Source organism: Triturus cristatus, chromosome 4_1 (assembly GCF_964204655.1).
Source record: "Triturus cristatus chromosome 4_1, aTriCri1.1, whole genome shotgun sequence".
Taxonomy (NCBI): Eukaryota; Metazoa; Chordata; class Amphibia; order Caudata; family Salamandridae; genus Triturus; species Triturus cristatus.
Window position 1 is genome coordinate 234,601,885 of NC_140585.1, and position 12,715 is coordinate 234,614,599.

The window sequence follows — 12,715 nt, forward strand, 5'->3', positions numbered from 1 at the left end:
CTCAACTAGCTAGCAGTTTTACCATTTGCTGCTCACCAAAAGCTAAAAAATATTTGCTTATTTGCCTCCAAATCTTTGGCCCATCAGAGTGGAACTCACAAGTAATATGGCAACAGGGATGTGAGAATATATCACTCAAAGGCTGCTTAAATAGGAGCTGGGAAGGAATCAAAGTGCTATAGGTTTGGGCTGGAGCGTGAAATATTGTCCATATGTTTGCAGAGTGTCCCAGAGTAATGTTTAAATTTGCTCTGAAATTAAGGTCTCCTCCAACAGCAAGAATACCAAAACATCCGAACCAGCCATTAGGCAGATTGACAAAGGGGAACCAGTGAAGACTGAGGTATTTGTGAGAAATTGTCATGCCTATGAGAAGTACTGTTCAACATGGCTTCCACGTGCATTACTGCCATAAGGTTACCCAATGCACAAACAAACACAAAAGCTTTTTAAAGGGTACCTCTGCAAATTGTTTATTTTTTATGATTCAATCCGCCACTAGACCTCACTATAAATGTAATAAAAAAATAGCTGGGTTTGGTATAAGAGAGGAGAAATACACTTTGGGGGTTTCTAGTGATGTGTTACAGATTGATCACCCCTACAGCGGTGCTTTGTTCTGGCAGCTAAAGAAAGACCCTTCCTGCGGACACTTTCAGCAGCCTGACCCTTCGTTGTCAAGACATGTGAGAAGATCCGGAGTCAGTTACAACACTGAATCCGCTCTATACCGAGAGTTGGACAGCTGAAGGCTCTGTAGTATTCTGGGAGTTTTCTCCCTGTACTTATAGGATACCATCTGTAAAAATATATGGATGGAGAAGATCACAAGCAGATCCTCACAGCCTGCCATTGAACGTTTCTCTTCCACCGTACCAATTCGTTTTTTTTTTTAAAGAGGATCCAAAAGCAAGTAGCATAGGGAAAAGACTGAAGGTGGCCATTTAATCCATTCTCTTGCTCAGAAGCCAGTGTATCAGTGACAAAAGTAATAAGGTTGTCGTATGATGCACTTTGCACTTGCTTAAGAAACTTTTTTTTTTTGTTTATTAAGTTTTATAAAGCATTATACAACAGCAAAACAATACAAGGAGGTACATCATACAGTGCAGGTAGGTATCAATACATGGCATAATAGTACAAAGTTCATTGGAATCCGGTGAGGAGCCTGCATAAAACATAAAAGACAAGCAGCCAGAGCACAATGGAAAAAAGACAGGAAGACGGGGCATACATACTAATGCAGGGACATGTCCACAGCATTGTCCAAAAGAGTAAAACGCTAGATATTGGGCACAGACATTAAATAGGTCGCGAGAGGCAACCAAATATCACGGGGTAGGGATGTTATTGGCAGCTCCTCAGCATAGCAGTACAATTGATCACGGCAATAGGTCAAGTCCTGCAGCCACAGCCTGGTGGTGGGGGCCACTCTACTCTCCCAACACATGGAGACCCTCCGCTTAGCCACCAGCAACGCAATAGCCACAAATCTTCTAGAGGATGCTTTAACATCAGCAACAAGACCAAGGAGACAAAACTGCAGAGTGAAGTCCAGGGGAAGCCCAACCATGTTATGTATAATCTGTATAACAGCATCCCAATATGAGTGTACCTTGGGACAAACCCATGCCAAATGATAAAAATCAGCATCAGGGGCACCGCAACGTTTACAGGCAGCGGAGTCACGCAAACCATAACGATGTAACTGGGCAGGCGTATAATATAGCTGATGTATGTATTTATAGTGCACCAGGCGCAGATTTCCGTTCGATGTCAGCCGCCCAGTGAGGCTACAACAGCTCTCCCACTCATCATCCGTCAACTCGCGTAACAAAACAGCGTTCCACCTCAGCCTCGCCGGCTGAACAACAGGAGGGGCCTCTCTCTGTGAGATTCGATACAATCTAGTGACGAATTTCACCAGAGAGGGGATAGTGTATAGGAGTTGCAGTGCTTCCAGTGCAGGCGGCTCCGCGGGAAATTGCGGATACAATTCGCGCATGGCTGACCGCAGCCTAGTGTATATGAAGAGCTTCATAGCGGTAAGCGGGCCATGAGCAGTCAACGAGGCAGCTGCAATGAATCGGCCACCCGGGTACACATCTTTCATGGCCACCAAATTCATGCCTCTGAGTGTCTGCAGGGCGCCCACCTCATTAGTGACCGAGAGAGAAGAATGGTGAAGCAGAGGCATGTCAGGAGCGTAAAGCGGCAGCTTCTGCGCACGCCTACCCAACTCCCGCCATGCTCCAGCCGTGGTCTGCACTCAGTCAAATTCCCCCCTTTCGAACACCGTATGAGTGTTAACTAGCATGGCCTTAAGCGGGATAGGATGCACCGCCCCAGCCTCCACAGCCACATGGGGAATATATGCAGGGTTATGTTGCCAATAATATGCAAAGTGGGCCTGCGCACACAGGTAGTACAGCAGAAAATCAGGCGCCGCAAAGCCCCCCAGTGCATAAGGAAGCATAAGTGTCTCCCATTTGAGACGAGATTTTCCCCCCCCCACGCCAATGTGATTAAAAGTGAGCGAAGGGAAGCGAAGAAGGGACGTGACAAAGGTGTCGGTATATTCAAAAATAGATATAACCGCCTGAGAGTGACGCTGCCGTAGGATACAAGCCAGAGGTTCAAGCATGAGCGTGAACAGCAGCGGCGAGAGCGGGCAGCCCTGGCGCGTACCCCGGTGAATGGAGATTGGCCGAGAGACGTGCCCATTAACCCTCACTCTGGCTGACGGGCAGGTGTAGAGCAGTTTGATCCAATTAGTGAACGCGAAGGGCACCCCCATACGGTGCAAGATCGAAATCATGTAAGACCAAGAGATGGAATCAAAGGCCTTTGCGGCGTCAAGAAGCACCGCCACCGCAGGTAACGTGGGCTTAAGGGCATGCATAACAGCAAAAAGAGTTCTAAGACTGTGGGAGGTTGAACGGGCAGGCACGAAACCAGACTGGTCCGGCAGGACCATAACCGGCAGAAGCAGTTGCAATCTGGTAGCCAGGACCTTAGCTAAAATTTTTACGTCGGTGTTAATTAAAGTTAGAGGCCGATAGGATTCACACCGGTCAGACGGCTTGCCCGGTTTAAGAAGGGCAATCATCAGCGCCTCACGCAGCGTTGGGGGCAGGCATTGAGCCTCATAGGCTTCTTCATATACCTGGAGCAAGCATGGAGCTAATATGTCGATATAGGTTTTATAAAACTCCGCTGGTAGACCATCAACCCCAGCAGATTTACCAGTGGGGAGAGCGGCTATGGCATCCCGTATTTCATCAAGGGTGAGAGGGTGCATCAGAAAGTCCTGCTGCCTACGAGAGATCCATACCAAGGCTATATCATCCAGATACTGCTGTAACTCAGCCTCATCGGCTGCCGGGCGGTAAGCGTACAGGCCCTGATAGAAATCAGCAAAGGCCTCCAGAATATTAGGGGTGTCATAGTAGATGTCATCCGCGACAGCGATCGAGTGGATCGTATAGGTGCTACCCCGAGGGTCCATGATACGGGCCGCCAGTGCTCTGCCTGGTCTGCCGCCCTCACCGTAATACCTGGCCGTACTCCTGCGGGATAAATGACGGATCTCCTGGTCTGCCACAGCGTTATATTCTGCCGCTTTAGTTCTAATGTGCACAAGAACAGAGGGGTCAGACTCATTCTCATACTGCCGCTCCAATCCTGTCAATTCACGTTCCAACGCAGACATTGTACCCCTGAGCGACCGAAGGCCTATGCAGACCCCACGTATGGTCACCTTAATGGCTTCCCAGAGCGTTCCCACAGCCTCCAACGATCCAGTGTTTCTCGCAAAGTAATCGGCAATGGTCTCCCGAACACCCTCACAAAATAAAGTATCCAACAATGCCCATGGTTGGAGCCGCCACTGGAAGTGGGGGGGGGGGGACATGGGTCGGCAAAGCCAGACGAAGGTGCACAGGGGAGTGGTCCGAGAGCGTCTGAGGCAAGTGCTCAACCCGCGTCACCCAATCATTGGCATCTCGGGTCAGCAGCCACAGATCTATACGGGACCAAACAGAGCGAGCATAGGAGTGACAGGTACCCTCCCGGCCATCAGGGTGTCGTAGACGCCAAACATCTACCAGCTCCAACAGCGTCATACCATCTCGCATAGCAACAGCCGCCCGCTTGGGAGGCCTGTCCACAGTGGAGACTTTGTCCATGTCAGGGTCCAGGGCCACATTAAAATCGCCTCCACAAATAATAGTACAAGGGGGCAACTTGTAGAGTTTCCCCCACAGGTCATCATAAAAGGAAGGGTCATCAACGTTGGGCCCATATACATTAACTATAACTAAGGACCGATTATAGAGTGTACCCTGCACTATAATGTATCGCCCACCCTCATCTTCGTCAATAACAAGCGGAACAAAGGGGGTGCCTTTTTTAACCAAGACCATAACCCCCCCGAGCGTAGGAGGAATAGCAGGCCGCAAGCCGAACCCCTGCCCACCTAGTGGCAACAGTAGAGACCGCCTGCTTGGTAAGATGCGTTTCCTGCAGGAGAGCGATGCGAACATTGCGACGGTCAAGATAGGAGAACACCTGGCGAACTTTACGTGGGTTAATAAGTCCCCGTACATTCCAACTGAGCCACGATATCTCCCCGTCCGTAGAGGCAGCTATGTCGCGATGGGAGAAGGCATAATATCAGCATAATATGTACAATCAGCTCCCAACCCTACCCCACCACACCCACCATGCACTGTCCGTGTACCATTCAAAACATTGCAACCCCCAACACCCCATCCCACCCACTCCAGCAGAAAAAACCTGCCGTGACATCCCAGTAAACAGCATAAAAAAAGCATTCCGAAACATGTCGCATAGTAGGCAAATCATATATAAAGGACCTCCGGTAAAGAAATAATGCGACTAGGCAATGAGCCAAAAATGAAAATACAACTCGGCGGGGAATTCCCATTTGGGGAAGCACCAGAAGCCTTCTAACACCCCGAGAGGTACAGGGTGGGCCGAGACAAAAAGAGAAGAGCCACCCACAGCTGGCCACAAAGATCGTCAAACGACCACCTCTGGTACCAGGACAAAAGCAACCCTCCCCTCGCATCCAGCAATAATACCAACAATACAGTGCAGTCCGCAAAGGCAACACATAGCAAAGCAATTAGGCAAGCATAAATATGTAGCAGAAAAATATCATCAGTGATGCCGGAGGATAGTTTAGACAGCCAGGGCTGACGCATGGGGACATCCAGCTCGCCAACGGGCAAGGCAGAAATGAAACAGCAATACATACAAAGAAGCCAATCATCACCAGTCAACCATCAGAGTCAGAGTCTCCCACTTTCCCATATGGCGGCGCTCGCCGCAGCGAGCAGTAATCCAGCTGCCGGAGAAATTGAAGTGCCTCCTTAGGGGTAGAGAAGATGCGGAACTTCCCATTGTGATGAATGCGTAAGCACGCCGGGTAAAGCATGGCATATTAAATATTAAGCAATTGCAATTTTTTCTTCACAGCTTGGTACTCTCTACGTGCCTGCTGCAATGCAACCGTAAAGTCAGGAAATGATTCCACCTTCATTCCCTGATAACTCAAGCTGCCTTTCTCCCGGGCTAGGCGCAACGCAGTGTCCCTATCACGGTAATTCAACAAGTGAGCTATAATGGGACGGGGCAACGCCCCAGGGATAGGCCTAGCAGCTAAGGAGCGGTGGGCTCGTTCAACAATAAGAACTTTCGAAAAGTGTTCCACCCCAAACAGCGAGGTAAGTAGGGACTCAACAAATAGTTCCATAGGCCCTGTATTGGTCGATTCTGCAATTCCGGTAATGCGCAGGTTGTTCCGTCTAGACCGGGCCTCAATATCCTCATTTTTGGCCCCAATAACTTCCATAATCTTTTCCATGCTTGCACAGGAGGTACTGACTGCCTCCACCTTATCCTCAGCCTTAGAAATGCGCTGTTCAGCCTCGGTCCCTTTCTCAGCATCGAGTTCAGCATCAGAGGCAGCAGGCGAGAGGGGCTTCGGGGGCGGTTTGGAGGTGAAGGAGAGCTTACTTTGCTGCTTGTCTGTACGCCCCATGGCGGATCACTCTAATCCTCTCAAGTGCAAGGGGGAAATGCACAAGATAGAGTGTCCCCCAAAAGTCTAGAAGGCAAGCTTCGCAATTACACCGTCAGGAGACACATCAGGGGAACTCAGAGCTGCCAGGGCCAAACACAGTCCCCAACGTTCATGGAGGAGCACAGGCGAGGGGGGCCCCGTAGCACCCACGAGAAAAAGCAGGCCACCACTGGTCCCCCCGCCCCCAGCCCGTTCAAGGAGGTATCAGCAGCAGGCCTCACGACAACAGTCTGATGATTTGACGCCAAAGTAGGGGATCCCCAAACCGGAGGCCCCAGGAGAACAGGCAGGCCACCACTGGTCCCCTCGCCACCAGCCCTGATGACGAGGATGTGACAGCAGGCCCCGCAGTCTCCTCCGTATGATGCTGGCGCCGAGGTAGGGGGTCCCCACACAAGGAGCTCCGGAAGCCCGCCACCTCAAGGACACCGGGGGCAGGCGGCAACCAGGCACCAAGCTACGCCGAGCCCAGCAGCGTGCATGCGGCGCTCAGGACCGGCAAGTCGCACAGCAGGCGGCCCAGGGCACAACGCGGCCGTGCAGCGCCACCAAGCCGGCCCCAGCCGCAGCAAAGCAGGCGCCGCGGAACAGCCTCACCTGCACAGCGGATCCGAGAGAGCCCGGACCGATGCAGCGCACGCAGGCAGGCTCCGCCGTCAGCAACACCCCGCAGCCGCTCTCCGCTCTTCACGTCAGCAGGGCGCCGCCACCAAGCTCTGCCGCCACCGGATCCACAGTCCCCGGAGAGCGCGGGACCCACAGCCCTACAGGAAGCGGGCTAACGGCTCCCACCGCACCGCCGGACCGCACATGCTCCGGGCGTGCCACTTTTCAGGTCCTTCGTCACCGGCGCAGGTCAGGGGCAGTCTCACAACACCACGGGGCACCGTGAGCGACAGGCGGCAGCAGCCAGCACCCCGTAGAGAACAGCAGCAACTCCGGCGGCAGACCACACAGGACACGAGGCGCCGCCATTAACCACCAGGCCGGGAAGCAAGACTGAGCCGTATCAGCAGCAGCAGGCCAGCGACAGACACCAAATGTTATCACCAGGATGCAGGAGCGACAAGGAGGGCAAATCCAAGGAAGAATTTCGTGGATGGCAGGTAAAAACAAGGCTATTAGGCGGATTAGAGTCTCTACCAGCAGAGCTGCGCTAAAAGGCGGCCATCTTGCTCGGGCTCTCTAGCCCCCCCGCTTAAGAAACATTGAAGTTACAGATTGAAGTGAGCAAGGAATGCATACTGTTGGACTTCTGCTATCCCATAATTCTGGAATTTTTCTTTGAACTCAACAGCATCCTCAAGTATAAGTAAAACATCAAAATACATAAAAGGTGGGAAGGTATGCATGCAAAGTGGTTACAAAATGGAGACAGGATTTAACCTCCCAAAACTTTTTCCAAGCGGCGTGGTTTATTTAAGCATATTTCACACAGCTCAGTGTTAAAGATCATACGGTAAGTAGACTACCTCAATTACCATCCTAGTTTTAACGTTTTCAATCATCGAGTTAAAGAAATCCGTTAACTTGGTGCAAATAGCACTCAATATGGACTGGGCAAATTCTGGAAGAGTCTCAGAAATCCATAAAAATGGAGTAAGAACGGAAAAAAGGATTGAATGAAGTCAAATATGCAGCCATGTTTATTGGGTACAGAAACAGGGGGCAGCTGGAGCTGGCCAAAACTCTGGCTGCAGGAACATCAAAGGCTCAACACCACTATGTGAATTCAGGTCAGATGAAGACTTTTTGTGCTAGGTACCGATGATCTGGTACTCCGGTGCCACACGGATCCAGCAAAGCTATCTCCCTTCTTCCCTCTCAGAAGGAACTGAAGATTAGTCTGTCTGTTCAAGAGACAGCTCTTCGTACAGTCAATCCACTGCCCTCACAGCTGGATGTTGCATCACTACTTAATATACCGTCTCACACCTCCTGCAACATACCTATAAATCTCCACCCTCACTGCCGCACTTTACCTAATTAAACAACTACATAGCCTATCTTCTATACAGAGCTATGTTGCTTTGCAAATAGGTGCGCACTCTACAAGACACCCACAAAACGTGGGAAGGGTACTGCAAACCAAACAAGGAGGAATGTTACATTATTTACCCGGAGAACTAGTGTACTCAGATTGGAGGACCAATGGAAATGCTGGAGTGCCTGGTGCGGAGGACAACTAAGGGTCATAATTTTGTCAAGCTCTGCAGGTCTTAATTCCAAAAAGTATATATGACAGGCAGGCTATGAAAGAGGTGCAATCCTTTGATGAGAGATTCCAGCACATAAATATGAATAATGTACGCGATATGACAAGGTAATGTATGAACACAATAGACTAAAGCAAACACATTTCAATGGCGGCATGGTCTGAGCAAAAGACGACATATGGTCGTAGTTTACAGATGGTCAGGAGGGTCGTAACTGCAGGCAGGAACCTTTCCTTAACAGTCATTGCATGGACTGACTTCACATTGAAGTAGCAGGCCCAATACAGACACAGGAAGTTGAGTGACAGATTCAACAGAACTGGAAACTAAGCAAGGTCGAATTACAAATGATTAGGTGACAAGATCAACTGCCATAATGCACCTCATCGTATCTCACTTCCACATACAAGAATCAAAACAAAGCATCAGAGAAACAGTTGAGCTTCACTTATGTATAGTTTACTTCCACTGGTTATATATCTCCCTGTGCTCCCAACACCACCCTTTGTGCTACATCATTTGGCAATGAAACGTGATACACAAAAATAAAATACTGCTCCTGTGTTTGATAGCTGTGGGCATCTCAACCCCCACCATGCATTGTAGCGCCAATGTAAACCTCATTATTGAAGCTTCTAGAGCCAAGTCGAGATATGAGATGTGCTATGAAAATAACATTAATGTGTATAGCATGGTTTTCCATCAGTTCAGATAACCATTATACATTGCTCCATCGCACCCAGCAAATGTGGTCATGTTTACCAAGCAGACGGAATAAAGAATGTAGAGGGTCGGTTGTTACTCTCTTACCAGGTAGAATGTGCCGGATGTAGCTGCTTTCAAGATGAGAGTATGATGGAGGCGGCAGGGGGTAATTCCTTTCAGGCAGGCTGCACATCACTCCAAGATCCCCAATGCCCATTGGCAGCATCAGAGATAAGGCAGAGGGCAGTGAGCTCAGAGAGGTCCCCAAGTTTGGAATTGCTACAGGTAAGCCTGAAAGTAGAAAAAAAGGGAGGTGGTGGGAACACAATTTCTATAATTGTTAGCAGGCTCTCACAAACACAACAGCACAGTACACATACATACACCCATCCCCGCCCCCCCCACCAACCTGTTTATTTCTCTGTGACTCAAACTGCCACAAGGCTTTACCACCTTAATATTGTGGAGAGGATTCTTCTCGTTAAGAGGGCTATCTCAAAAACATGGTCATACCATGCTCTGAACGGTTCACGGCGTCTAAAACCCCTCAGGCAAAACTAGGAAACTGAATGGAGACCATCCAACTATCAGTAGAACAAACGGCCACCACAGAAACACTGCTTCAATTTTACAGTGATGATGGGCAGAATCTGTTTTTGAACAAATTATGGAATAAAAAGGTGGAGTAAAAAGAAGTTACCTGCTGCAGGTATAGAGTTGTGAGTTGGCGAAGCAGAAAGTCCCAAATGACTTCCTGAGATGGGCAAAGCAGAGCCAACGGAGGAGCTGCTGAGCTGATCTATCCCCACAGGACTGAGGTTCATGTCATTCATTCTGTGAACAAAACAGTTTTATTGACAGGGGTTGCCATTAATCAGATTAGAGTAGATGTTTAGCACCTTTGAACAATTTATATTCAAATATTAAAATAAAATAAAAACAATATTAAAGAAATAGGTAGGACAATGCAGGTCACAATCCAGAGTGTCCTACAGGGAAAACACACAAACACCATTTCTTCTAGGACAATGAGATCTGGGGTTTTCTCCTGAAATCACCCTGCTCATAACATTTTACCATTTTACAGCAAGGTGTAAAATGGGGAGAGGAATTGGCCTAACGGCTAGGGTGGTCGACCTCAAGGCTGGGGAACCCGGTTCGAGTCTCGGCAAGGATGCTCAACATCCTGTGATTCTGGGCTAATCACTTAATCTCCCCGTGCCTAACAAAAAAGAATGTGTCCTCAGGTAACGCAACTGGTGCATGTGTAAGCGCTCTGATACCCGATACCCTCGAGTTAAGTTTGCGCTATATAAAACTCTGTAAAAAAACCAAAAAGGGGGGTGAATCTTTTGAGACCCAGAAAGACCTCTCTCGTAAGATGTTTAAAATACTGGACAACGGTTCGAGTCTCGTCAAGGACGCTCAACATCCTGTGATTCTGGGCAAATCATTTAATCTCCCCGTGCCTAACAAAAATGAATGTGTCCTCATGTAACACAACTGGTGCTTGTGTAAAGCGCTCCGATACCCTCGAGTCAAGTTCGCGCTATATAAAATTCTGGGGAAAAAAAGTGTGAATCTATTGTGATCAACACAAAAGGAGCACCAGGGGGAGAAAAACAGTCTGGCCGCCCCCCACTCAACAAACTATCAACAGAAAAGGGCCTGACTTAAAATGAACGCCATCCATTAGATTCAAGACACTGGAGGAGTCTTTAACATTTTTCAGACACTCCCTCACAGGAACGACTCACTATCGCTAATCCATATTGTTTACCGTGCTGTTCCGACAATTAAGGTTTGACAAGTGGTACATGAATGGTCCGGAGAGAGTATCGACGCGCAAATGTTGTTTTGATAATCAGGCACATCGATACCATGCATTTTGATATCCGGATCAGTTGGGGGCATCTAATGCGATGAGTCGTTGCATATTGGATTATATGGTAACATATGCATATTTACAGGTGACGTCAATGTGTGCAGTCACCCAGTGGACATGTGATCGGTTGATGCTAGTGCCTTGAGGAGGTGGTTGCAGGTATAAGGAACATTCGCAACCATCCGGTAACTATGCATTTTTAATGAAGCAATTTGCTAATGAAGTTTTACTGGAATGCATTTAAGAATAAGGTAGCATTTACTCCTGGCACGTTCTTTCTCTTTTTAATGTCATATAACCATAGGTCTGGTGTTAATCTCGAATGAAGTGAAAACTGGTAACCCCTGCAGTGCTGATGAAGTTGCGCAAACTGTTGACAACGAAACATGACTGCTTTTTGGAATTCAAAATGGTCTGATTTAAACCATATTTTTAATTGGGGACGCTTACAGCACTAAATAAAGTTATGTCAAGCCAGTAAGCAGTACCTCATTTTAAACGTTAGGAATTGTATTTCTATTCTCACGGGGTCCAGTGGGCACTTTAGTGACACTTTGCACTGACATTGCATTTATATTTGTTTTTTCACTGTCTTTTTTCCTTCATTGTCTGAGAATTTCACGATGGAACACACACTTTTTCTTTACGGGGAGAAAGCAACCGATGAGAAGTGGGTGTGCTAGTGAGTACCAACCAGCAAGTCCCCCCTGGTGTTACGACCGTGAAGTGCTTTCTCTCCTTCCTCACATTTTTTCCTGTAATTGGTTGGGAGTCTTTCCTATGGTATATTGACATTTCTTGTCATATATAGAACACACGGACACTTGGATTAGCGACAGCGAGTCGTTCCTGCGAGGGAGTGCCTGAAAAATGTTAAAGACTGATCCAGTGTCTTGAATCTAATGGATGGCGTTCATTTTAAGTCAGGCCCCAAGCTATTGTAAACCAGAAAGACCTCTCTCGTAAGATGTTTAAAATACTGGACAACGGATAACCTATGACGCGTTGACATCAACAAAATAATGCTGTGTAAGATGGTTTACCTTAAATGCATGACATTTCCTTTCCCAGAGGAGATGGCACCTTTGCGAGAGAGAAAGTGAAAAAGGACTGGGTTAAAGATCAGACTGCCACCAGACCAAGAGCATAGCCTTGTAAAAAACAAGTATGCCACCGACTAGTGCAAAGGAGCCCATCATGCAGGGACGCGTACCAGAGCAAAGGCAACCGTGCAAAAGAAAAAAAAAAAACATTTTTAAACGAGGTCGTTTGTGAAATACCTCTCAAAGTGGTGGTTCAGGTCTAGAGTACTTCCTGCTTCATCCTTCGATTCTGCTACACTTCGCTGACGGTACAATGTTATGAAGTTGGACTGTCATTCAATACAGATTTAGAGACACTGGAAATGAGAACAAAAAACAACAGGCAGTGTGGGTATGGATGGTAATTATTTATGTTCAGCAGGTAAAGTAAAGCACATCAAAGTCTGCAAAGGGTTTAATAAAACCTCACTTGCATTTTGCTTATCTTAGAGATGGAGTTAATGTTATGCTCTTCAATGCATTTTGAAATATTAAACCTTGTTAGAGACCTAATCACTTAATAAGACAAGCAACACTGTTAAACCTGGAGCACAACAAACCACAATAATTTTTAAACCTGAGCACAACAAACTACAAAACATGAACAAAGTAGACTGCAACATCCATAATCACACTGTTGGAATATTACCTCAGCATAATCTGCCATACCGAACCATACCTTCCAGTAGCCCACATCATTTTTCATGTAGTTTTAGAA

General features: G+C 47.8%; 1 protein-coding gene across 4 annotated transcripts in view; it reads right to left on the reverse strand.

Moving 5' to 3' along the window:
• The window catches only part of PRDM4 (PR/SET domain 4), a 177,789-nt gene that overhangs the window by 147,206 nt on the left and 17,868 nt on the right, over positions 1-12,715 (reverse strand). For 2 of the 4 annotated variants that reach the window (XM_085651953.1, XM_085651954.1), the window contains exons 2-5: positions 12,196-12,314; positions 11,959-11,998; positions 9,731-9,864; positions 9,136-9,321 (exon numbers count right to left, since the gene is read on the reverse strand). In XM_085651953.1, the coding sequence (XP_085508079.1) occupies positions 9,136-9,321; positions 9,731-9,864; positions 11,959-11,969 (331 nt within the window). In that variant the 5' untranslated portion in view covers positions 11,970-11,998; positions 12,196-12,314. The remainder of the gene's footprint in view (positions 1-9,135; positions 9,322-9,730; positions 9,865-11,958; positions 11,999-12,195; positions 12,315-12,715) is intronic. The other 2 variants (XM_085651955.1, XM_085651957.1) reach the window with 1 other exon arrangement.